We start from the raw sequence: 26,794 nt of genomic DNA on the forward strand, positions 1-26,794 counted from the left end.
CCCACACAGATCTTTTCTTACCTTCAGGGCTTTCCTTGTTATTTGAAGGTGAATATGAGGGAAGTCCAGAGGCAGAAGCAGTCCTACAACTGCTTGCAGGTGGAAAGCAGGTTACATCTCCAACACATAGTATCCTTTCAGTATGCTACACCACATTGCTCTACTTCCTAAAAGCCGAGAAGCAGTTCTTCCCGATAATTACTGATGCGCAACCATAGCTCTCAAACTGCCCCCAACCCCTAAAGCAGTAAATTCCCATTTAAACATTTCTGTTGGTATTGCCATTTTTTTTCCTACAGTTGACTATACTGACAAGCTGGGTCCAATACAAGTTATGGCTGTTGGAAGCAAACAGCTATGTGGGTGACAGGGAAGGACAGAAAAGCAAGGACACTGGTGTACTGCAGATGTGGAGCAAGGCATGCCTGCCCCCCTGCAGACGCCTGAGGATGAGCGTGGGACAATGCACACAGCCAGACCAACACGTGTCCCTCAGAGCAGCAATGCAGCTCTTCTCCGTGGGTTTGATTTTCTCCTGTTTCACTGGGGCAAGCATCTGTGATGCTTCAAATAAAAAGCCTATTTAAAAGAGACAAACTACAACATGGAGTTCCCAATACCCGCTCCTGTTTCCAAAGTTACGTGCTGCTTATCTCTCCTCCCAGGCTGGACACCTCAGCTTCCAACGCACGGAGATGTGCTTAGCACCAGCCAGTTGGGATTTGGGAGAGGACCCACAGCAACACCAGCCCAGGCCCTGCACAACCACCATCCATGTTACCAAACGACACTTTGAGTTGCATGCCTCTAGCAATGCTGACCACAGGCCTCAGACAGCGCTCGGGTCCTATTTAGTCACCCAGCTTTCTCTGAAGGGTTTGGTTTTATCCTCTTGTACAATATTACCCCTATTGTAGCATTGTTTGATGTTCAGATCAAAGCAGCCTGACCAACATGTTTACAGAGATCATGGACATTTCAGTGCTTTTATCTAGAAATCTCTGCGTTTTTTAAGGCACTTGATCATACAGAAATGCAGTAAGTGCCAAGAAACAAGTCAGACTGCCTTGCTTTTGCCGGGTCGATTTTTTCTTCCTAAACTATTTGTAATTTCCATTTTAACTTTCAGTTAAAAAGTCACAATCTTAGCTCAGACCCCTCTTCCCAAAAGCTTCTTCACAAACACTTCCAGCTTCTTTTCAGGTTAGTGCTTTGATAAAAAGCAGCCTAACTTGAAAATTCAAAAGACCAAATTTACAGGCAGTTTGTGATTGTGCCATGCAACAGACAGTTAGGAAGGTTTTGCTATTGGTTCCTAAGCTTTCTGTATTTTTCCAGACTAAATTCAGCCATTTACAGCAGTTTCCATACTGAAACACAACTGACAGCTTCTCTGCCATTACCACCTTCTTTGGAAATCCAGACTGGTAAAACTGGTTGACTAGCACGGCTTTGCGGAGGAGTATCAGCTGAGCTACGGCTGTTTTTAAAACATACCTGTGTAGCTGATAAGCGATGACTCCACCGTGTCTACAGGCCATCCCGAGGTTAGCATATCTTCAACATACAGCCAGATGTCACTCCATTCATCCAGCCTTCCCAATGCAAATGGGAAGAGTGTGATTAACACATGACCCAGAGTGAAACAGCCAGAATAAATGCAGGTGGTTTTCATCACAGAGACTGCCACAGCATTAAGAACAGATCTAACATGGTTTTCATCCTGAAAACATCAAAGTCTTCAATGAAGACTCTAAAGCCACTTCCTGGCAAAATCTCTACTCTTAAACTGGATCACAACCAAAGCTGTCCTCACAGCCAACTTCCCTCCTAGGAGAGCTCTAGGAAGCAGAACAACTCAATGGGCCCCGTTTTCATTAAGGAGGTAGGCTGCTTCTTGGATGAGAGTTTCCAAGGCAAGATGGCCACAGACCATGCTCGAGAAGCTACAGTTGAAGTCCATGCTGACAAAAAGCAGAGAGGAGTCAGAGGCTCCCAGACACACAGCAGCAAAGGTGCTCAAGCAGCTGAAGGCTGCAGGACCTCCCTCCATCCTCCCCCCTGCCCCTGTGTCAGGGTCCAGAGGAACCAGCTCTGCAACCAGCAGCTTCAGTCTGGCAGCAGCACATTTAAGCTAACCACAGCACATCCACCCCAAAGTCAAGTGGAAAAGTGACTTGGATACGAGACAAGAAGATTTTAATACAGAAAAGTCTTCAAGGCAGCATGAAAACCAATAGTACTGGCCAAATATAGTTTTTATATAGAACTATATTTTTCTACGGTAGGGAAGCACACAGAGTACACATGCTAGCCTTGTTTAAACCCAGACACACTTTAAGGCTCAGTAACGTTTCTTAAAGGAGATTCCCAATATTACAACAGGCAAATCCAAGAACTAGTCTAGAAAGAAGGTTGTGTTCTCTTCCCCATTCCCAAAAATGACTGCACAGTCACCCAAGCAGCCAGGGCTCTGCAGCTATATTCACCCACAGTTCACAGCAACACCCACGAGATAGTTTCACACCCCAGGGAGGACAGCAGAGTTTTTAAATACCAGTTCTTTCATGTTTACCCCAATTGGGCAAACAAGAAAGTTAGTCCATTTAATAAAGGTACAGATAATTTTCTACTTCCTGACTAAAATAAGTTACTGCAGCCACAGAATTAGTGTTTTGTAAACCCATTTCCACTTTTCAAGTTAAAAGTGAACTCCTCACAGTCAGATGCTACTCACACACTGTAACCACTAGCTGTGCAACACTAACAGAGTGGATCTTCACTTTCGGAATTACATGACTTACAATCATCCCATTCTTTCTGTATCTGTTACATTTAGGTATTGTACTAGAATTCAAAAAGGACAAGAATTTGATGTTACAGAGCTGACATCCTTCAGACCTAATTGAGAAAGCTTATGCCCAAAACTGTTACACATAAAAAAAGCCAAATAACCTTTGATAAAACATCATCTCTCTTCAAACACCACCACTTTTTTTCCCCTTTTCCTTTCTTTTCTTTGTTTTTAAAGAGTAAGGACCATCATGGCTGCAAATAGCAAGATTTCAACAAATATTTCCAATTATATTTTATAGTCCAGTTTAGTTTCAAGCTTGCATCAAGTTTCAGCTGGAAACCTGTCATTTCATACTTAAGTACCAAGTACTGTATCTCTTCCAGCAGAGTACCTTATCTTTTTTGTTCGTTTTTATGACACTTAACAGCAAACCCTAAAATTCAAACGGCACTACACTGTATCAGGTTAAGACTTATTCTGAGGAGACTGCAGTTCTGCTTCTTGCTTGACAAGGTAGAAAATGCCCAAGTTACTGAAATATAGGCCACAACGGACTTAACAGGATTTCCCGAGGCACAAAGAGAATGTAAAGCACCCAACTTGCACCAAATCCTTGGTGAGAAAAGACTCTGAAAGCCTGTCGTGACAGTAAGGGGGTTACAGGAGGAACAGAACCTGGCTAGAACTGCTGCTCAGCTTCCCCAGGGAGGTGGCATTAATGACCCAAAGAGATGCTGCCAAATTGCAGTGAGAATTATAGCTGGCACACACCAAACGCTATGAAGCAGCCAGGCCCCGAGTGCTGCCCATACAAGTTACCTTTCAAAGGTCTCCCTCCATAAAATCCATCTGAGCTGCTCGGTGCACATGACAGCTGATTTTATACATTTTTGTCAAAGCAGTGGATTTCATCCTGTTCACAGGCATCTCCTCAGGCTGACTGGCTATTTGATCCAAAGTATACAAGCTCTTTCCTTCTACAGTCACTAGATGTTTTAAAAAACAAACAGAAGTTCCTGAAGAGGGTGGGATAAAAACAGCATTTTGGAAGTACTGAATTGCAGCCCAGTGGGTCTGAAACTCATTGCATTGAGCCAGAATAAGCTGGCACACAAACACTTGCACTTGCAATACTGAAGCAGCTCTCAGGACTCATTGAATTTCTACAGATGGTTCAGTCTCCTACAAAACCAGGACGCACATTAAGTAGCTCACCTTCCAGCCTCCAACAGAAGAAGCTGCAACGTTTCAGTGTCCAAATGTTCTGTAGCTACCCACAACACCAGTGCCCTCAAAATACAAAAAGGCTTCCTTATACCCTTTGGGAAAAGTGAAATTTGGCTAGAGAGTAAAGGAGTTAAGGCAACTGAAATAAGCAGCCTGACCTTCTACTTAATTTCTAGCCAGGTTCTCAGGAAGCACCTCTGGGAGCCGAGCCTCGGCAGTGACACGCTGGCATCCACACCAGGCAGCAGACTCGCCACATGGGTTTCAGACCCTCTATTCATGGATACCTTCCATGCTCTTTGCTATAGTGTTCTGGAAAATGCCACTGCACATACATTTCATCAGGAACTGCTCTATTTATTGTCATACAGCACAAAAAAGATCATGGCCACTGTACAAACACACAAAGGATTTTTCCCTTTATCAATTATGGTCCTTACAGTCTTCAAGAAGAGCAGAAACACACTGCCACTGACTGCAGTAATATTTTTGTTTAAAACTTTTTAAAAATTGATACTGTAGCATATGTCATTAAAAAAGAAAAAAAAAAAATCAAGCTAACTTTACATACCCTGTGTAGGTCTCACTACAGTACTTAAATTTCTTGAGAACTTTCTGCTTAAAGCAAAAACCCATGAAGAGGGAAAAGGACTATTAAGATGAAAATCAGGAACATGATGAAAACCTTCCACCCCCCAAAAAGCCACCAGTTGCCTCTATCTGACCAAAGCACTCATCTGGGTGTTCTCATCTTCCCCAACTCAATTACCCAAGGATGCCTGTAGCAGCCCTTCTTCTGAATAAAACACAAAAACATCCACTATACAGATAAATCCAAAGTTCAGTCAGCTGGCTGCTGAAGTTTAACTGAAAAAGAGCTGTACGCAGATAGAAGGAACCTCCACAGCAGCCTGCTCTGTCCTGGAGACAACCAGATTCTGCCCTACAGCACAGCTGCTTCTTTCTTCTCCAGATAACAGGGTGCCACAACAGCCAGCTTCCCCAGAAACACTCTCACCCATTCCTCAGCCTTGAGAAATGACCGCCTTTGAGGAAACCCTAAGGATGCAGAGACAGGCACACGACATCCCACCTTCTACAACACAGCTGTGCAGAAAGGCAACAACTACGAAACACCGTCAGTGTCACCACAACAAGCTCTGAAACACTAGTTACAGTGTTTTCACGCCACTTCACAATATCCAAGCACTGGCCTCAAACCAAAAGCACTACACAAACATCTGCAGCGTGACGGTGATGGGTACGCAGCACCTCAGAAGTCCAACTAGTCTTTGTAGCTTCTGCTACTGAGCAGACACAGACGTGCCCAGGGTTACCTCAGCTGAAGCGGTGTGCCCAGTCCCTCTCAGGCGGCAGGCTCCCCAGGACCCCTCATCTCCTCTGCCTTCGGATGCTGCCCAAGCTACACTGAGGAGATAGGTGGGCTTCCATGCTCAAGGGATTCATCCAGAAAAGGATCTTCCAAAGCCAGGGCTGGCAGTCCTTCAGAAACAGCCGCACGTGAAGCTGTGCTGCATAACCAAGAGTGAGTTGTTATTCCAGAGGGAATAATTAAAAGCATGATGCACAAGGCACGTCACTATTCAAACCCACGCTGTCAATTCTGCACTTGGGCACTCAGACCTGATTCCAAACTCCTGGACAAACCTGCTCGATGAGTCTAAGACCAGATGAGGGCAATGTCTGCCACCCCCAGTCCTTGCCTGGCTGTGCACGCAGGCTGGGGCAGCGGCCAGACTTCATTTGCCTCCAGAACACCCAAATGAAATGCGATATTATACAGATGAATTCTACCCCTATGTAAGCATGCTCAAGGTGAGAAATTTTGGGAGACAGGTTCACCTGCCTTTGCTAGTGACCAGATCCAGTTGGAGACATGGCTGGTGCCATCTTCCACACCAAAGATGGAAGAAGAAAATGAGAAACCGTGAAGGAAAGAAACAATATGGGTGTTGGAGAACGAGGAAGTGGGTGAAGGTGGGCAAAGAAGCAGAAGAAGCAGGCGAGCCTTGAGACCCTACAGAGCTGCAGCAAGCACTCTGATCTGAGGGGAGGATGCCACCACTGCCACACAGACATATCCTTGAAAATGCTATTCCCAGGTTAAAAAAAGAAAATTTGCATACATCAACCTGCACTTAAAATCCTCACACCAGATCTAGGCAGCAACAGCACAGGCCTGGGTGCTGCAAGAGATGTTTCCAGGTACCTCAGCAGCAGGAAATCCTCCCCAAGCACAAGCCACCTGCCACTATCCCATGCCAGAGCTGCTACCCCCTATGCCTTCAGGCTTCCCCAATTTTTGAAATCCCTCTGCTAAACGCTGCTGCCACCAGCTTGTGTGACAGTAATGGCTGCCAACCTGAGAACTCACTCCACCATTCCTCCCATTAAACCAGCTGTTCATGAAGAGCAGGTCTTTACTCAGAAAAGCAGGTGACTCCATGTTCTAATTGCATGCTGCAATGTGACAATTGCACAACCAGCTTTTTGCCTTGCCAAAACATCTAGAGCCAAAGGAACAATGTATCATTAACAGATATTTCCTGAAATATTGGTGTTACAGCCACATTTCTTACTCAATTACCAGCTTCATGGCATTTAAAAAAAAAAAAAAAAAAACAAACACAAAAAACCAAAACAACCAAAACGGACCAAATGTAAATCAGACAAAACAGTGCTGGAGAACAACTGAAGGAAAGTTGCTTAGATGAAAATAAAATCTCGCCTCACAGCATTACCCAGTTCTGAAAGGCAATGGGGTTGCCAAGAGCACATGGCAGCAGACAGGAGCAGCATGGCTGTGTGGCAAGGGATGCAAGAAAAGAAAAGTACATCTGTGTGGCACAACTTCCCAAGAACCTCCTACAAAACACTACAGGAGAAAAGAGAAATGAGTTTTGGTATTCTAGGGCCCACAGAGATTTTCTAATTTCTGCAGCTTTCTGGTAGCTGAAGATCATGACCTACGAGTCCACAGAGAGACCAAAGGAAATTTGCTGTTATGTTTTCAGGCATGTGCAGCATACAGTGGGGTGAGAAGGTGCGGGGACAATATAATTGCATCAAAAAAAACACTTTAGGTTGGGTGTTGCTCCCAAACCATTTCAGCTTCTGGAGTTACTGGACAACAACTGTTATGACAACAACACAAAGTCTTGGGCAAACCAAAACCAAATCCAAACCTCAGAAGATATTTTGGTTCAACAAAGTTCAAGGTCATATACCACAGACCTTCACCTGTTGCTGTGCAGAGAGTTTGAGGCCATTTCAGAAAGGAGCAGCTCAGCAAGTCTCCAGCTCGGGCTGACAAAAAGACAACTTGGCCCTTGCATCCCCCCAGATTAAAAACAATTCACTATATTATACAACCATCATTCAAGCAGTATTTTAAAAACAAAAATAATCCTGTTTTCACATTATTCTAGGAATAAAGGGGGTCAGAGATGCAGCAGTGCCTACCAGCCACACATCCCTGCTGCCTCCCAGGTACCAGTGCTTGCAGTCCTGCCCCACGGCTACCCTGCCCCACCAGGAGCCCAGAACAGAACCACCAACACCTGGAAAATTATGAGGTATGCAATTCACAGACACCTGCTCTGCACAAGTGTAAAAACCTAAATCCTTCCTTTCATTCTGGCTGCAAAAAAATTGAGATACAACCTTCAAAATTAACAAAGGCTTTAAAGCTTGGACAAATAAAAGCTCACAACATCCAGAACATGGTAACACTAATTGTATTAAAGGATTCCCAAACTCTGGCTCCCTTATTTCTCACCCCCTCCCTGGCAGTGTTCAAACCAGGTTGGATGGCACTTTGATCAACCTGGTACAGTGGAAGGTGTCCCTGCCCATGGCAGGGGGGGTTGGAACTTGGTGATCGTTAAGGTCCCTCCCACCCCAAACCATTCTGTGATTTCTGGAGGCTCCCTCAGATAGGAATTCCCTTGAGCACCCAAACACCAGCTCCGCTCTTATATGCTCCAGAAAAGGCAGACAGAAAGAAAAGCAGGTGATGTGGCCCCAGGCAGCTCATCACACTGCGGTGTGCTGCCCAATCCCGGCTCTCAGCACGGGTGTTCACCCACCAGAGAGGTCAGTCACGATTACGAGAGGATCATTTACCCATGCAAAAGCGGCATCGGTACCTTCTCCCAAGGCTCTGCTGCTCCTGCCTTCACTCTGATGCTTCTTGGAGCCACTGGAAGAGAAAGAGTGACTTGCTCAGGCAAGAAAACACAGCCGGGACACAGAGCCTTCCCCAGGGCTGAGCTGTGGGGGTAAGCATCACCCCCGCCATTCCGAGCGAGGGGGGCTGCAGCCCCTGGAGCCCATCCCGGCCGCACACGGGGAGCCGGGAATTGTCCCATTTGGTGACTCCAACATTCTACGCCACCTTTAGTCAAATCTCCCGCTTCCCACCTCCCACTGCGGCATCCGCATCGCTCCCCACCCCGAGGCCAACGGCACCATCGCAAAACACCGGGGGGGAAGAGCGGGCAGGCAGCCCCACACGTACTCCACTCCCGCGCAAACACCTCAGCCCCACAGCTGCCCCTCCCAGGCCTGCCCCGGCCCCTCACCGCGCACCTCCGCCGCTCCGGGCCCCGCTCCGCCGCTGAGGCCGAGCCAGGCCCCGGCCCGGGCCCCCAGCGCCGCCGCCCCCCGCCGCCGCCGATGCACCTGCGCGCGGGCGGCTCCACCCCCCGCGGGGCGGGAAACGTGACGTCACGCGGCCGCCCCGGCTGCCCGCCCGGTTCCCCTCTCCGGGCAGGGCTTGTGCGCAGGCGCATTGCGCTGCTGCTGAAGCACGGGCGCGCCTTGCTGGCGCCATCTTGAGTGTGGGCGCCGGGCTCTTAAAGCGGTATTCACCTCGTTCTGCAAGGGGAGAGGCAAGGGCAGGGAAAGGGGGTGCGGAGGATCCCTGCGTGAGGTTTCTGTGAGACCACAGCGCAAATTTCACTTTCGCCCTGCCCCTGTTCCGGCCCTGGTGTATCCCACTGCTCTCCATCCCTGGCCTCCCACCGAAGATGTCCCCATCACTGCCACCCCCAGCAGAGAATCCCCCATCACTGACCCCCCATCACTGGCCTCCTATCTCTGGCCTCCCCAGCAGAGATTCCCCCCATCACTAACACCCCACATTGCTGACCCCCCCATCGCTGTCCCCCATCTCCCCCAGCCGGGCTGGTGCAGCAGGTCCCAAGGGGCCTGGTGGGTGCTCTGCCCTGTGCCTCTGCCGTGAGTCCCCACTGGGATCCCCCATGCCAAAACCCTTTGGAAAAGCCCACCCCATAGGGCAATGAGGAGTGGAGCCGTGCAAATGTCTCTTGCTTCTCCTGAGCTCTGCTCATCCAACACCACCCAACCCTGGGCTGGGACATCACTGCTGCCATCCTGCTTGTGGGGGATGTTTTTCATCTCGTCTTAAAAAGATGTGTCCCTCCTTCCCTCACCTACCCTCTCCCCTGGACACTGCAGAGGAGCCAGCAGGACACAGAGGAGTTTCTCTCTCTAAATGTTTCCAGCTGGAGAATACATCATTATACACCATGGGGCACTTTCCAGTCCCCCAAAGTCTGACAGTGATGGGAAGGCTGTGGGAAAATGCTCACAGGAATGGGAAAATTTCCAGCTCCAGGAATACTTTTCCCTTTCAGTTCACTAAATACATGCAAAAGATGTTAGTGTTTTCTGTGATCCACAGATAACCTGTCCCTCGGCACCGGCTCGCTCATCTTGTTGCCCCCATCCCCACTGTCCATGCTGCGCAGAAGAGGAGCCAGCCAAATCTCAGAGAGGGTCCCTTGGGGCAGAAAATACATAAGATGCAGGAAAGGTGGGTTTAAAACAAGGGCTCAATATCAGGAAAACAACTTTTTTACCCCCAGGTCTGCTTCTGGCTTGTGGCTTGGCTTCAGGTGACAACTTTGCTGACAACATCCTGCTCCAGGCCAGCACTGGACCTCTCCAAGACAGGGCAGAGCAGGGGGCTGATGGATCTCGCTGCTCCCCTGGGAAGGCTCCATCACTCTTTTCCCCCAAAGCAGACAAGGCTGGAGGAGAAAAGGCAGTCCTAAAGCCATCCTCAACTCTGCACCCCTCCACTTCTCCCCACCCAAGTGCCACAACATGGGCACCTCAGGGCTCTGGGGGTCTAAACCCAACTCCTTCCCAGCCCAGATCCCCCGCCACGGCTTGGCTGCACCCACTGGTCTCTGCCCAGATGCTTCCCATAATCCCCCTCCACCCTTGTGCCAAACTGAGGACACTATTGGAGTGGAGCACTGAGGTGCTGTGTGAGCCAGGGAGGAAGGAGAGCCATGGTGCCTCAGTTTCCCTTCTCCCCGCATGTCTCCAGGAGTTGAACACTTTGACAGAGAACTCATCAGCAACAGTTTTTATGAGGATTTCCCCTCTGTCCTCCTGCTCATGAGCACCCTCAGCAGCACTGAGCTCCTTGGAGCAGCAGCTGAGGTGGTTGTGAGTCATGGCCCCAGCAGGAGCCAGCCCCCACCCCGATGCAGCCCCGCCACCAAAGCCCCCTCCCAGTCTATCACCAGTCCGCCTCGGGACAGGCAGGAGAGGGGATGCTGCAGCACTAGAGGGCAGCAATGGTGCGGGCAGGAGCTGCCAGGGCAGGCAGAGGCCAACACCAGCCAGGAGCACCTTGCTTGAGCTCCTCCGAGTCCTTGGTGGCATCTCCTCCTCCTCTCGTGGAGACTGGCTCAAAACCTGGCTGGTTTCTTCTCTAGGCCCGGAAGCGTGGCCGGTCCCTGCTGGGAGACAACCCAGAAGAGCACAGAGCCATGCTGGGGTGATGCTGCTGGAAGTGGAGCAAGAACCTGCCTGCTTCTTGGCAAGAAGCTGAGTCTGGCAGCAGACAGCCCTGCAGGCACAAGGGGACCGGGCCAAGGGCAGCATCCAAGCCTCCTTCTGTCCCTCGTCCCGGGAGCCGCAGTTCACCGGACTGGGGAGTCTCTGCAGGCTCCCAGCTCCCGCTTGGAGGGAGATGCACAGATGCTGCACAGATCGGCTTGCTTCTCCAAAGAATGTCTCCAGAAACAGGCAGGATAGGGAGGTGTGACTTGGAAACCTCAGCAGCAAACAGACTTTCTGCAAAGAAATGGTCTTTGGGAGGGAGGAGCAGGCCTGTGAGGCCAGGGAAGAGAGGGAAGGAGAGGGCTCTGCTCCGCTCCATCCTTGTCCTGCTCATCCCAACTGCAACAAGCACTGCTCCAGTGACTGGGCTGCTCCATGGGGGAGCTTCAGGAAGAGAAACAGACCTGGAGGTACTTGCAGACACTCCATGGGCACAGCTGCTGGGACCGGGAAGGCAAACCCCATCCCTGATTTCCTGCCTATTGTTTTCTACACCACTTGCCCAGGAGCTTCACCAGAAGAAAAAAAATAATCCCCCTGGCTGGATGTGAATGTCAGACCCGTGACATGGAGGCAGGGCCAACCCCAGGGCTGCCTGCCTTGTCCCCAGCGTGCCCGGAAGCCTCTCTGTTCAGGGAAACAGGAAGACCTGAAATAGCAGAAGCTGGAAAGATGTGGCCAGAGTGGGAGCAGACCTGGGAGTGTCCAGCGTCCCACCACCTTGTCTGCACAGCCCCTGGTTTACCCCTTGGCATCATTTTGTGATGAAGCTGTTGCCCTTTGCCTCTTCTGCCACTATGGTTTGCTCATCTACCCACCTACCTCATCCCAGCAGACCCCAGTCCCATCCCAACCCTACCCACCGGGTGCTCTGGGACCCGTCAGTGCCATGCTCTGGACACCCTGGATCTGTCACTGCACTTGGAGAGCACACCCAGAGAGAGGTCCCAGTGATGGGTGCAGCCTGTCACTGCTGCCTGCAGAAGACATGGCCTTGTCCTGCTGCTAACAGAGAGTCCAGTCCTGTACCCTCCTGGGGTGGGGATAAATCCAGATGCGATCCTCAGAAAGCAAGCAGCCAGCTTCTTGTCCAAGCTCACACCATGACTGAGCAGGGATGAAGCTGCTGACTCTCTGTGCTGACCTGGGGCGACCAGAAGGACCTAGAGCCAGGTCCAAGCTGAGCACGCAGAGGGCGAGCAGGAAGGAGGGGATGCTGCTGCTTCATCCACTTGATATTTTCAAGCAGTGGCTACCAGCGATATCTACCCAGCATTAGCCTTCCAAGTACTGACAGCCAGCACACAGCTGGGAGTCAAGAGATAGTGAGGAACACACCCCCAAATTAAGCAAATATCACAGCAAAATGGGGAAGGAGTTGAACTTTAAAATCTAAACATGCCCTAAAGTGGTAGAACTGTCAGGACATGAAAATTCATGGGATGCAGTGAGGAAAAGAGTGTGAGGCTGGGCAGCATGATAAACAAACCATAAAGAATTACAAGGAAAAAGATATTTCAAGTCCAAAGATCATTGCATGAATAGGCTGTTAGGCTCTGGGTGCAGAAAATCAGGGGTGATTATGTTGAGGAGAGCTATTTGCAGGCTTAGCCCCCTGCTTGAATGCAGGCTTGGTGCCTGAGGAATGGTGACACAGGGCTGGACCCTCCTGGTATTAACTAGTTTAATTATGAGGTTAATGCACGCTAAGCCAGCAGGGAGTCCCAGCCCAGCTCAGCTGCGTTTCTCTGTTCTCCCTTGAGACCTGGGCCACTTTTGGCAATTTCAGCAAGAGGATTTTAGCTGGCTTGGAGATCAGGTGCCTGCCCCGCAGTCTTGGGCTGCTGGTGGGGTCCACAGGAGGGCAGCTCATACAAAGTGGAGGGCAAGGCAGCAGGAGAAAGCCCAGAGAGACAGAATAACCTTTCCCTGCTGTCATCCCATGCCCCATACGTGCTCTACCGCTGAATGAAATACCACCGGCCGAGAGGCACGTGAGGGTCATCCGTTCCTGGTCCCCGGGGACAGCCAGCAGCCAGCCCCTGTCCAGCAATGCAGAACAATCCCAGGAAGTGACCCGGGGAGGCAAAAGGACAGGATGCTGCGCTGGCCACCACCACCAGCATTGTCTCTTTGGATACCTGGGGGATGAAGTCAGAGAGCCCAGCTCGCTAAGGAGGAGCACAGCGTGGGGGTTGAGCAGGCAACAGCAGCCAGGGGAAAGAAACACAAAGCCTCTCTGATTGCAGGCACCCGCCTTGGTCTCTACCTGGGTGAAACCTCAGCAAGGACCTGGAGGAGCTTGTCTCCTCTTGTCCAGGGACACTGACATACCCGGGTAGGAAAGCACCCACTCCACACAAGCCAGCACTGTGGAGCTCTCCTTTCCTCTGAGCAATGGTAGGGTCATGCAGAGACTGCTGGGGGACATTTTTGGGAGTCAGAACAGTTACACCACTGCTGAGGAAACCTCTCAACCTTGTTCTGCAGCCTGGTCTGAAGGACCAAGCCTCCAGGCCACCCTGGACAAACCTGGCCCGTTGCCTGCCCTGGTAGCTCTTAAAGATAGCTTGCAGTCCCACAGGGACTGCCAACCTTCCCAGGGGCTCCCCTAAGGTGCTGAGAGGTGGGGAGCATCTCTGGGGTTTCTTTTGGACACTGGTGGTAGAAATCAGGGTGAAGGGTGTAAATCAGGGTGGAGGGTGTAAAGCAGGAGCAAGACCCCCAGCTCTGGTAGACACTAGTACTCTCTGCATCCTGGAGGCACACAGGCTGGAGCCAACACCACACTGTTCTCTGCAGGATGAATTTGAGCACTGTAGGAGTTCACAGGGGTTCATTGATGCAGCTCACAGGCCTCAACGCGTCCTGAAAGATGGTCCAGGAGAGACTCACTGCTCCTTGGAGAAGACCCTGCTGAGGGCTGGTGGAGTTGAGGACTCTGTGGGGGCTGTACAGTATGGAGAGGCACGCTTAGTCTGGGTCTGTGCATGATGGAGACCTTCCTCCACCCCACTGCCCATTGCAGCTTGGCCAGCTTCATCCTTGCACCGTTCTTCTGTGCAGGTAGCCTGAGCCCACCATGTCTACTGAAGCCCCTAACCTCTTGCCTGGCCCATAAAGGCCATGTTGCCATGCTTCCATCACTCTCAATTAGGGTCTGAGGCTGTTCAGTCCAAACTACAGCTCTCCTTGCAGCCCTGTGCCAAGCATTTTCTTCCTATCCTGCCTTTCCCTCCATCTGCTGAGCTGGCCATCCTGGGGACTCCCCCTCGGACACCCCAAGTCTCCTAGTCTCCACTGGATCCCTCTGTGGTTTCACATCTCTTCACGGCATTGCAGCTAAATTCTGTGGTGGAAGCTGTGGGCAAGGACAGTGGAGAGCTGACTTGACCGGTGACACCAGGCTACGTCACCCCTTTTGGTTCTGGGAAGGAAGTTTGTTTCTGGGGAGTAGTTTCAACAGAGAGGAGCGGTAAAAGCCTACGTTCATTCCCCCCTTGCCTAAGCACGGATCTCCCTTGGAAGAGGCAGAGCCACCCCACGTAACACAGTGGGGTGTCTCCTGTCCATGGTAGCTGAAGGCAAAGACCAGTGTTTAAAGACCTGAGAGGTGGTTGGGTTCATTATGTCTGGAGGCAGGCAGGGTTACCACGCCTGTCCTCCCTTGGTCCCCAAAATTGAGATGCACCCCAAAGCCTGCATCTGGCTGCACTGACAAGGTAGTGAAAGGCAGCAGAGGGGAGCAAGTTGGTGTTTGGGGCAACGGGGATTTGCCCCAGGAAAACATCTCGGGCTCTGCTCTGCAGTCCAGCTGGTCCTCTGGCCCCTTGCAGGCATCACCAGGGCTGTTCTTGGGCAGGGATTCAGGTGATGGAGACTTTGGTCTTCCCAGGTCCTGCACTGATACCTGCTTGGCCACCTCCCACAGGCAGAACCTGGGTTGGGGGCAGCTGGGGCTGGCAGCTCCCTGGGGAGAGAAGGGGGCCAAGGACAGCACCCCCCAGGCTGGCAGGCAGGCAGGGTAGGGCGGGAAGGGCTCGAGAGATGGTCTGCTCAGCACAGCTGTGGACTGTTTCACATTAACCTGTCAGGAGGAGGACCAGCTGGTGAGGACTCAGAGCTGGCATCATGGCCGGGTCCCACTGAGCCAGTGCTCCTTCGCACGCCCCGCAGGATGGGACACCCTCACTGCTGCCAGCCAGCACCCTCAAACCAGCACGGATGAGCTGGGGTCTGGGCGGGCCTTTGGAGGGTAAATGTGACCTACAATGAGAGCTGTGCCTGCTCCCACGCAGATCTCTAGCTCCAGTTAAAAAGCGTGCTGGAAAACCTGAAAGGGTCCTACTTCTTCTTTCCTATAAATGTGGAAAGATCCCCCAAAGCACGTGAAAGGGCTTATCAGCAAAGAAAGGCAGCAGCAGACGGCATCCCCATGGTTAGCTTATCTCCCAAAATAGTTACAGCCTCTTGCATCATTACAGCCAGACTGTCTGGGCAGCCAGGGACTTCCCTTCCCCAGAAGGATGTGGTTCCTCTCTGAAACACAGCGTGGCACAGACATCCCCAAGCACACACAGCCCTGGGCAGCACCACACAAGTGTCCTCCCAGCTGCTGGAGGAGAAGGCACCAACTCAGCAGCATGAGGAGGACCAGAGAGCCATGGATACATGGGGATGAAGGAAAACTTCTGGTGTCCCTAAGGTGGTGGCCACCAGGGAGGTTTCTGGCTGCCCTTCATGCAGCAAAGAAGGGAGGTGGCTCGTTGACAGCCAGCCCCTGTGTGGCTACAGGCCACCTCTGCTAAATCTCTCCCCTCCTTGCCCCAGCCTGGCCATTTGGGTCCCCAGGATGACAGATCTGTTACTCTGCAGGCTGGCATTGCAGCTGGGGCTGAATGCCTCCAACCTGGAGGAGGAGGCTTACTGGAGACCCTATGAAAAGAGCGTGTGGGACCCGGTGCTGGAGCGGTGCCTCTGGAAAGGCTAGGTTTGCAGCTGGGCTTGAAGGAAAAGGCGCAGGCAGGAGGCCTGTGCAGTTGCCTTGACTCCGGTTAGCCACTTCCCGTCCCTTGGTGGCCCCACGTGCACTGCTCTTGCTTCTAAGAAAACAAGCAAGCAGTTAGCAGACATCAGACCGCAGGGTGGTGAATGCATGGCTGGAAGCCGTGCCAGCTTTGCAGATGGCCACCCGTGCAGGTACCGGGTGCCTGCTCCAGCCTGGCTCAGGCTGAGTTTATTCACCACTGACAGTGGTGGGACGGGAAGGTGCAGCCTGCTTTCCCTGCCCTCTGCTGCCTGCACCCCAACCAGTCTGGACCAACAGCTCCCAGCTGCTGCTGGGGGCTCCAGCACCCCCCAGGCAGTACTGCTCAGGGGCTGACTGTCCCCAGCAACTCCAGCACCCTCAGCTCCCAGTGCCTCCGAAGGGTGGCTTCCCACCCTGGCAGGTCCAAAGCAACTTCAAGATTCTTTGAAGACCTTTACACAAAGTCCAGCATGGCCCTGCTGCTCCCAGAGCTCCTTGGCCCTGGTCCAGCCTCCTCCGAGCTGCTGCAGGAAGAGGGGCCCTGGGGAGGAACCAACGTGTCACAGGACGTGCTCATTCACGCTGATTATTTTTACAGCAACTCCACCACACGTGCACACAGCGGCCATCCAACTCTCCCCACTAACCACCTCTGTCAGCCTCAGCCCTCCCTGCTCTTGGGTTTTCAGCTGTCGCATGAGCATGGCTGGAGGCAGTGGTCCTCCCAGGCTGTATAACTGTCCCCCCATGGGCCAATGGATGCCGTAGCCCCCATCTCAGTGCCACCCTGCCACCCAGGTGTGTCCCCAACCCCTGCCTGGATTCCCCAGGTAAAAAAATTCCCCACCCCGTCCCAGCAGAGGACCTGATAGAGCCTCTGTGCGCAAAGGGGTCTGCTTGCCACGATGTGCACAAGTCCATCCTGGGGGGTCAGGCCAAGCATCACCATTGCTGCAGTTGTCGGTGCAGGCTGAGCAGGACAATGCTGGCACAAGATCCCATGTCACCCTGTCACCCACATGTAGTACCGACACTGTGGGATGCCCAGTGCCAGCTCCACTGTTCCCCCAGCACCAACCCAAGCAGATGCTGACAGATATGGCACTGGGTGCAGGAGGTACCACAAGCCCTGGAGACAATCCTGATGAGCACAGGACACCCACGTTGTCTGCCCAATTTGAGATTCCAGAGGAAACCTGGGGTGGAACCCAAACCCCTCTCCTGGCAACCCTAACAACAAACAATCCATCTGGAGCTTCACTGAGTCTGTTATTTTGCTGCAAGGGTGTATCAGCCACAACAGATTTGGGGCTTGAAAGTATTTATATCTGCAGCTGCTTAGCAACGTTTGCAGATGCCATGCTGGTGCAAGCCAACAAGTGGCACCCAAGGAAAGCAACTGCACGGGATTCCCCAACCCAGCACTGAGCATCTCCATGACCCAGCTGGAGACCACACTGTCAGGCAAGCCAGGCGTGGTCTGTTAAAAATCCCCTTCCCACGCAGGCTGGTATGGTGCTTGTGATACCCAGAGGCAGAAAGGGACCGTGGGTGGAATAAACATCAGAGTCAGAGCTAGATTGCAGGGGCGAAATGCCTGTGTGCAATGACTCACAGGGGAAAAAATGTCCCGAGTGACATTGGAGTTGCTGCTACTGCATATGACAGTGACCACCCTCAAAGCTCCTGCTGCCCTGACCCCACTGATGTGGGTGACCAGGGTGCTATGGTCCCGTTGCACAGCCCAACGTCATGGGCAGAGCTGTGAGCATCACCGCCACCCCCAGCCCCCCGCACTGTTCCCACCCCCATCTTCTGGCCACCCCTCGATGGGGCCAGGGGGGCCATGTGGGAGGCAGATCAGCAGCCACGTCATGCAGTGTGGGGAGAGTGACAGCAGAAAGTGTCCCCATGTGTGACCTGCCCTGCACAGGACTCTGCTGGGGCTGTTCAGAAGCCACCACCACACTCCTGCCCTTCCTCCTGACTGCTTGAGTTTGCAGGATTAACATGTGTTCAGTAAACTTCTGTGATGGCACCAAGCTCCAGGCTGGCAGATTAGATGACCAATATCCTCCTGATCAGTACCCCAGGAACCAAGGGGTGAGGGAAGAAGCTAAAAACAGTCTCATTTCCTACTCAGACAGTTGCAACAGAGCTGCATGTGTCTCTGCTCCATGTGGACATCACTGGGAAGGAAGGACAGCACCTTCTGCCTGTCCCACCAAGCCACTCGCCCCGCAGGGACACACAGGGACCCAGCAAGGCAGGTTGTACCCCCCACTGCATCACCCAAGGCAGAGGGATGCAAACCCCCATCCCCTGGGGACTTGCTCCTGGGGTTGCTTTGAGTGGCAATAGCCAGAGGAAGTGTAACTAGGGCACATCTGTCCAGAAGTGGGACCCCCAGAGCAGTATCACCCACTGACACCCACCCCGGTCTTTTCAAGCACGATGGGAACAAACCCACAGCTGCAAACCCAGCTCTGCGGCAAGGGGCCTCATTTGCCTCTTGTTTCTTTAGGCTAAGCAAGAAATACTCCCTGTAATGTACCTTTAAGGTAATCATATACTGGTTTGTGTTGGAAGGGACCTTAAAGACCATCTAGTTCCAAACCTCCATGGGCAGGGACACCTTCCACTAGCCCAGGTTGCTCACAGCCCCGTCCAACCTGCCCTTGAACACTGCCAGGGAGGGGGCAGCCACAGCTTCTCTGGGCAGCCTAGTCCAGTGCCTCAACACCCTCACAACAAAGAACTTCCCTCATCGAACCTAAATCTACCCTACAGAATTATAGAAAATGGTAGAGTAAGGGGCTTTTCAGAAGAGAGTACCAACAGGAGCAGAGCAGGTCTCACAGCACCCCAGGAACAGATCCCCAGCACCTCCTCCCACCGGTGAGAGAGGACTGGGCAGTGGCGTGTCGCCCCTGGCAGATGGGGGCAGAAAGGGACAGACTCTGCCCTCCTCTCCCACCCCCACCCCGTCCAGAAGCCAGAGCCCCTGTGATGAGATGTCCGAGTCCCCTGGCTGCACAGAGTCAGCCCTCCTCTTCCCTGTCCCCAGCAGGCTCAGGACCACCAGGCAGGTTGAATTTGGCCCCGTGGGAGCAGCCAGGCTCCCTGCCAGCTCCTGGGGTTGCTCCAGGGAGGCTCCAGCTCATGGGCTGGGGTTTGCCCCAGCCAGGCAGGGCATTTTCCCAGGGGGTCCACAAGGCAGCAGGAGGGTACAGGTCCTGGGAACATATTTTAGGGGGCTTTGCTAAGATCCATGCAGCAGAGCTGAGTCCCTTCCCCTGTCCATCCATCCCTGCTGCTGGGGTCAGAGCTCAGAGCACAGCAGCCACAGGCAGAAGGTATCCCCATGCTCTGCTGCAGCCAGGGAGGACCAAGGGCTCCCCTACTCCGCTTCAGACATACAAATGCTCCTTAATTTGCTTCCCTGAGGCCTCCCTGACACCCCACCCTCCCCCAGTCTCTCTGATGCCCCACTGGCTGGCAGCCCCCCAGGCTAGGGCACAGCCAAAGCATGCCTGCTCCCACCCCTCCCAGCAGCCGTGGAGAAGAGCCCATGGGAAAAGACTGGACACACAGACAAGCACAGAGTCTTAAAATTCCATTCATAAAAATACATCCCCTCTGTACAGTGTGTAATATCCTTTTTACAGTATTTACAGCGGCAGTTGGGGCAGAGGCACTTGTGGTACAGGCAGGGGCCTTATTTGAGGCTACTCGTGCAAAGCGAAGGGCCAGCAGTGGTTGTCACTGCCTGTGACAGATGATACTGTGGGAACAGGCTTCCCTGACCCAGGAGGGGACACCAGGGTCTCACTGATGATGTACTGCAAGCTGATCTTCCCTAGAGTCACCCAGGGTTTCTCCTCTGGCTTCAACAGTGACAGACACCACTCCCCCCCCCAACCCCACCCCCTCCCACTCAGTCACAAGAGCTGCCAGTCCCCCTCGCAGGGCAAAGTGTGGTGCCCCCAGCGAGAGCTTGCCCATCTCAGTGCTGGCCGAGTCCTGCCCTGCACACGGGAGCAGAGCAAGGCCCAGCTGCCCATCCCATTGTGGGATCAGTCCCCACTTGTGGCTGGCGCTGCCCTTCCCCAACACGGAGCAGCATGGCACGGGAGACCTGTCACCCACGCAGGCAGTGGGTGGCAGGGGCACAGAAGCAGAGGGTGCATCGGGGAGGCATGGGGCTCATCTGCTGTGGGTCTTCCTCTCCAAACTCACCACCAGAACCACAGCTCACATCTCTGCAAGAATATCAAGGGGGGTGGGGTGGAGGGAGGTGGTGAGGGGGGAAAAAGAAAAGTGTGCTGGACCCCCCCCAAGCATCACCAGCAGCAAGGTAAGAGCAGAAATCTGTTGGAGGGGCTCTGGTCCCCTTCCTGCTTCACTGCCCCTGAGTAGAGCTCAGGGCCAGCAGAAGCCACACTTCTCATCAGCCACCTCATTTTGGACACTCAAAAGGGAAGGGAACAGATACCGAGAACTGTGACTTATGTAGCCTGCCTAAGGGGAAATAATGTTAATTTTTGTTTAAACCAAGTTGTCTCTGTCTCCAGCCTGTTGCCCAGTGACCCATTTGGAGAGGAAGTGTGCCCTCTGCCTCAGTTTCCCCAGCAAGGAAGCTCTTGTGGACCAGCCAACCTCACAGGACTGCAGAGATGCCTGGGTAAAGCTGCCAAAGATGCCCAGCATAGCATCACCACCTTCTCCAGCAGTACCTGCAGCCAAGCCCTTTACTAGGGGAAAAACATCTGCAGGGGACTATGACCCATCTGTGCTCCCCAAGGGCTGGGATTCCCCTCTCTGCCATCGCACAAACCAACCCCCTGCAGCAGTTCCCACTCCACAGATGCAGAAGTCTCACTCAGACCTGCCAAGAGCTTCACTTAGTGCCAACACATCCCAAGGGCATGTGTTAAGTGATACTTAATGAGTATGAATCCTCACTTTCCTCTCTCCAGATGAGATATTTCCACAGGACTGATTTTTTTCTAGGTTGGGGTATACCACAAGGAAAAATAGTCTTTTCCTCCTGCTCACCTTCCCCCTCACATAGCAAAGAAAAGCCTTTGAGCAGCAGAGGAATGCTGTAGGCAAAGAGCCACAAGCATCTGTACATCTGCCTGAAAATGTCAATAGCCCTGCAGGTTGCTGCTGTTTGGCCACCTTTTTTGCAGGCCTTTGTTGTCAGGACCAGTCTGGCCTTCACACTCCCAGTCTCCTCCCCACCAGGACAGTACTGCCACCTCCACTTCACCAGTTGGGAGAAAGTGAGGCACCAGAGGGGAAACATCCAGATGAGCCCCCTGTCCTCCCCATGCAAAAAGACAGAAAGATTCCACCCCTGCAGCTCTAAGCCCCCTGCAGTGGGAGCCCCAGCTATCATGGGTGCCGAGTCAGAGGCAGCAGAGAAGCCCCAGCCCTGGTGACCTGCCAGACTGGATGCAGCTTGGGTCTTGGGACGCACAAGGATCAGAGCTGCATACATACCCTCCAACACTTTATCCAGATCCGCAATGAACTCCTCCAGCTCCTGCGTGTCGCCAAGCTTTGCTAGTGGAGAGAAACACACTGTCAGATCTCTCCCATTCCCTGCCCCCAGCTCTAACTTGGGAGAACAATCCCTACCCCTTGCTTCTAACCACAACTGCTCTGGCTGCTTCTGTACCAGTCCATCACTGCTGAGCCAAGCCAAGCATGCAGAAGGAAGCCCTTCAGACAAATCTTTCAGCCTCACCTTTGGAGGGGTAAGCATTGGCAGGGGTGTTGAGATCCTCCTCACTGGAGTTGAGACTGCTTCCTGGAGACGTGCTGGTACCTACGGATGCAAAGCATCAGTCACTGTCCACGGCCACAGGCACCTTATAAACAAGTTGCAGGACCAGGGACCAATCATGTGCATGGCATAGGGTCCCTGGACCACCCTCACTCTTGGCCAGCCTATCCGCTCTTCCTTTGCTGCAAGGGATGTTTGGAAAAAGGGAACTGAGCTTCTCTGTCAGGGGAAACAGCACTAGAGGTTGCCTGGGCACAGCCACAGGGACTCTTCAGGGTTATTGTAGAAACCAGGAGCTCTGAGGGAACCAGTTTATCTCAAACTTCATGCAGTCCTGCAGCAGCCAACCCAGCAGAAGAAGCCCCAGCAGATGACGGCAGGCCCTGGGCCAGGATTCAGTGGTCATCACCCCATGCTACTTGTCCAGCCCATGAGAGATGACTCAGACAGGCAACTCAGATGTGGGATCATCAGGAAGTTCCATGGTTTACCATGGAGGAACCCCAGAGCTCCCAAAGTAACTCCATCCCGACAGACACCATCTTCCCCCAGGACTCCTCCTTCCCCAGCCCCATACTCACTCTCCAGCTCATCAATGCCGCTATCATACACGCTATGTCCCGATTTCTTCTTCAGCTCCTCCAGGTGCTGCTCATATTGGCACGCAGGGCCTCTGTTGAAGTCCTCCATCACCTCATCAAACTCCCGCAGCAGGTCACTGAGCTCATCAGCCATCGCTGGGGGCAAGAAGTCAGTGGAGGGAGAGGCGTGGGGCCCACAGCCCACACCAGGCAGGCAGCCCCAAGAAAAAGCCTCTCAGGAGCAGCACCAGGCTGGGGATGAGGCAGAGCCAGGCTCTGGGCCGCCTCTCCGTGGGCAGGCTGCCAGCTCCGTGCAGCAAGTTCAGGGCTGACATTGTCCCTCACTACCCCACCCCAGAGCTCTGAGAGCATCCAGCTCCTCGGACAGCTCGGCTGTCCTTCCAGCTCATCCCACAGCTGAGCAGGGGCCCGCCCACTAAGAACCAGTCCTAAGCAGGCAAAGGGTCTTGACCCTGGACCTGACTTCTTCTTCAGCCTTCAGGGGAGGTTACAGCAGGACTGAAGGGGGGGTGGCTGGACTACACCGAGCCTGGGCGCCGGGCAGCCGCCCCGGGCGCTGCTCGCAGGGGTGTGCCGCTGGCTCTCCCGGGGCCGTCCCCGGACTGGCGAGACTGGAGCAGTCACACCTCGGAGGGCTGAAAACGCCGGCAGAGCCAGGGAGAGGAGACGGGCGAGCGCCAGCCCCGGGCTCAGCCTGTCCCGGGCTCAGCCCCCGCGGGCTCACGGACCCGGTCCGGGGGAAGGGCCCCGGGCGGCACACGGGGGGCACAAGCCCCGGCCAGGCCGAGGCCGGCACCCTCGGTCCCGCAGGCTGCAAACCGCGTCCCGCTTCCCGGGGACCGCCCGAGAGGAGGCTTAGCAAGGTGGGGCGGGGGGGCGTGCAGAACCCCTTCGGGAGCTACGGGCAGGGCAGGGCAGGGCAGGGCAGGGCAGGGCACGGCACGGCACGGCACGGCACGGCACGGCACGGCACGGCACGGCACTCACCGGCGGACGAACGGGCTCCAGCGCGGGCGGCGGCGGCGGCAGGTCCCGCGGCAGCGGCAGTTTTAGCCGCGGGGGCCGGGGCGTGGGGCGGGGCGGGGCCGCAGCGCCCTGATGGCCCCGCCCCGCCCCGCCCCGCCGGCCTCGGGTGACCGTGGGTCACCCCCATGCCCCTCCGGTCCGCCCCCCCTGCCGTGCCCGGGCGGGGGTCACCCCTGCGGACGCAGGGTCTGGGTGCCGGGGTCTCCCCTCTCCCCGCAGGAGGAGGGAGGGAGCGGCCCCTCCCACGCGGGACTCCGTGTCTCCGTGCTCTGATGGCCCGGGGAGGCGCCCGGGGACCTTCAGAACCATGGAACAATCCAGGGCGGAAGGGACCCCAAGGTTCATCTGGTCCAACCTTCCTGGCCCAGCACAGCACCCTGCCCAGCTGAGTCTTAAAAGTGTCCAGGGGTGGGGATCCACCACTTGCCTGGGGAGATTATTCCAGAGGTTCATTCTTCTCACGGTGAAATTTTTTCCTCTTCCATCCAATTGGAATCTCCCCAGGAGTAACTTGTACCCATTACCCTTTGTCTTTTCCATGTGACTCCTTGTAAAAAGAGAGTCTCTATCTTCTTTGTAGCCACCCGTTGAATACTGGAACATGGTGATAAGGTGTCCCCTAAGCCTCCTCTTCTCAGGGCTGAACACACCCAGTTCTCTCAGCCCGTACTTACGTGGCAGGCCTCCCAGTCCCCTGACCATCTTTGTGGATCTGTCCACATGTTTTTGTACAGTGGGGACCAAAACAGAGCACAGTATTCCCAGTGTGGCCTGACGAGCGCTGAGTAGAGTTGGATAATGACTGCAGGAGCCAGGTGGCCAAAGCCCTTCCACACAGCAGTAGCCACGGGGGATCTCGCAAGGTGGAAAGCTGCCTGTGGCATCCCTCCAACCCATCCCTGCCCCCTCCTTGGTGCTGTTCCCTTCTGCACCAGGAGGCTGGTCTGGGCAGTTTCTCCCTAGACTGGAGATGTTCTAGAGACCTTCAGGTTTCCTCCCAGATGTCCTATTTCCTTCTCTGAAACACTGTCCATCCACCAGAACTTGAAGTCCTGTAGGATGAGTTTTCCACCTGTGTTCACTTTCCTTCAGCCAAGCTTTGCCTGCTTTCCTCAGAGCTCACCCCTCCTTCATGCTTTCTGCAGACCGAACTCACCCCTCAGCACATGAGAATGGGCCTTGCTGTAGATTTCCTTTCTCCCGTGTTTTAACCTCTCATACGGCTGCTTGCCCAAGGCACAGCTGCACAACATTGCTTTGTAGTCTACAATCATTTCTGCCTTTGTGGCTTCTGCTGAGGTCTGCCCTGCACTATATGGGACAGTATTCCCTCATGGTGCTTTGATTTCATAGAATAGAATTATAGAATCATTTAGGTTGGAAAAGGCCTTTAAGATCATCAAGTCCAACCACTAACCTAATACTGCTAAGTCCACCACTAAACCACATCCCCAAGTGTCTTTTAAATACCTCCAGGGATGGTGAATCAACCACTTCCCTGGGCAGCCTGTTTCTGTGCTTGACAACCCTTTCAGTGAAGAAATTTTTCCTAATAACCAATTTTCACAAAACCCGGCTGCCTGCGCAGGCTCCCATAGGTACAGGAGGCCAGGCATTACAGGGGAGAAGAGTCTAATTACTGCAGTAGTGCAGATGGAAAGTATCATTATTGTTCATCTCTATTTTTTTCATGTTCTGGGTAACCATACCAACTGACCAATGCCAGCAGCATTTGGCAGCGTCCCTTGGTTTTCCCAGCATGGGGTGGTACAGGACATGATTTTGTCCCTTGCGATGCAGAACCTGTATTTAGCAGACACTGCACGTCAGCAGCTGAGATGTCACTGGGAACACTACCGGAGCAGGCTCACCCACCACAGAGAGAGTGACCCAGCTCTGGTTTGCTGTGACCTGGCCTGGGATTTTCCCCGGTGAGTGACACAGCTCAGCAAAGGCTGGGAGCCCTGGGCAGCTCCTCTCACACTGTGGTGAGGGATGTTCAGCCAGCTTCGGGGTGCTTCTGCTCCACATCTCTTGCTCTGCCTCCAAAGGCAAAAAACATGTTGCCCTCACTGCTCCTTCATTTGACAGTTCCTTTCAGCTGGAGTGAACTCTCACTGACTTCTTAGGTCAAATAAAATCAACTACTGATCCTGTGGCACCCAGTGCTTCTTCAAGAGACTGGGGCAATACTATCTGCCAGGTGAGTGTCATCCCTTTCCTCTCTGGATTCAACGTCTCAGGCAGTTTCTCTGGTCTCAAAAATACAAATAAAGCAATGCTTTTCTTAATTTATAATTAAGAATTTATATTAATTTATAATTAAGAATTTAGGTTATTTATGTTCTTTCAGTTTACCATGGAAACTTGAGTTGATAAAGTGTTACATGATGCCATTCAATATGTTTACATGTGTGTGTATCGTGATCAGTAGTATAAGGGCAACACATGGGTTACAAGAAAAAAAAAAAAAAAAAAGCTTGCTCTTTCTTTGCTGTTGGCTATAAAATCACTCACTAACTCATGAATCTGAGTAACTGATCCTACTGCTGCAAGACACTCCCTGTAGCACCCTTCTTAAGACTCCTAAGCTTGATTCTAGCTGCAAACCCCCCTCCGGTGCTAGGTGGCTCAAGATGGTTTTGGTGGTGTTGGTGCTTAACAACGAGCCAGCAACCACCCCCGACAGCAACCCACCCCCCGTGCCAGCACTGGGGGCTTAGAAACATCACGACAGAAACTTTCAGGTGGTTTGAAAAGGTGAAATCACAGAGGCTTGGGGAGGAGGGGGAAAGAACCGGACAAGAACCAAGTCTGAGGCATAACAGAAACTAGCTGGCTTTTTCAGAGCAGGTCCAGAGCGATGCTAACGCTTCATGAATGACAGTGCTTTGCAACTGGTTTGTAAAGCAGGGTTTTTATGAAGCTGAAATAAAACAAAATGTAAGGAAAGACTCGTGTATGCCAGGTAGCAACAGCCGGTGTGCTTCTGAGGGAGAAAATACTGTGTACTGCTGAGAGGCGGCGATTCCCAGGCAGAAGCAGACGGCCGGTGCTGGGCTGCCCTCAGGCGGAGTGTTTTAGCAATATTCCAATCAGCAGTGACGGCTGGTACTGAGCAGTTTTCAAGTCTTGTGATGTGGTGTTATAAAAATCCTACAGTGATTTTTATATTTTCTGTAGTAAATAGAGAAAGGCAGCGTGCTTCCCAGCGAGCCCCCAGTGCCCTCTTCTGCCCACCGTTATGGCACTGGGAAAGTAAACGTCAAAAGGACTTTTCTTGCAAAGCAAAGCAAAGAGTTGACTAGTATTTCAGCATCCCCATCCCATTCAGGTTATCATAAGCTGGGTGTTGATTCCATGTCCTGTGTAGTGGTTCTGAAACCGGCTCTGCAGTGCCTTACACTTCTTCCCCA

General features: G+C 53.1%; 2 protein-coding genes across 7 annotated transcripts in view; both read right to left on the bottom strand.

Moving 5' to 3' along the window:
* Window positions 1-8,737, bottom strand: part of LOC141964504 (H(+)/Cl(-) exchange transporter 5) — a 43,810-nt gene extending 35,073 nt beyond the window's left edge. The window contains exons 1-3 of one of the 6 annotated variants that reach the window (XM_074914993.1): window positions 8,636-8,706; window positions 8,171-8,246; window positions 5,362-5,556 (exon numbers count right to left, since the gene is read on the bottom strand). Coding sequence is in view for 2 of the 6 variants with exons in the window: in XM_074914991.1 (XP_074771092.1) it covers window positions 8,171-8,174 (4 nt within the window). In the remaining 4 variants the exon portion in view is untranslated. Of the gene's footprint in view, window positions 1-5,361; window positions 5,557-8,170; window positions 8,247-8,628 lie in introns of all 6 variants that reach the window. The other 5 variants (XM_074914994.1, XM_074914998.1, XM_074914991.1 and 2 more) reach the window with 5 other exon arrangements.
* Window positions 8,738-19,559: 10,822 nt separating this feature from the next.
* Window positions 19,560-23,411, bottom strand: LOC141964584 (regulator of cell cycle RGCC-like). The gene is made up of 5 exons (XM_074915157.1): window positions 23,340-23,411; window positions 22,332-22,487; window positions 21,712-21,792; window positions 21,465-21,527; window positions 19,560-20,218 (listed from the first exon to the last, which is right to left on the bottom strand). The coding sequence occupies exons 2-5, from the start codon at window positions 22,483-22,485 to the stop codon at window positions 20,211-20,213; spliced, it is 306 nt and encodes a 101-aa protein (XP_074771258.1). The 5' UTR covers window positions 22,486-22,487; window positions 23,340-23,411; the 3' UTR covers window positions 19,560-20,210.
* Window positions 23,412-26,794: the final 3,383 nt, after the last annotated feature.

Source organism: Athene noctua, chromosome 11, assembly GCF_965140245.1.
Source record: "Athene noctua chromosome 11, bAthNoc1.hap1.1, whole genome shotgun sequence".
NCBI classification, from domain to species: domain Eukaryota; kingdom Metazoa; phylum Chordata; class Aves; order Strigiformes; family Strigidae; genus Athene; species Athene noctua.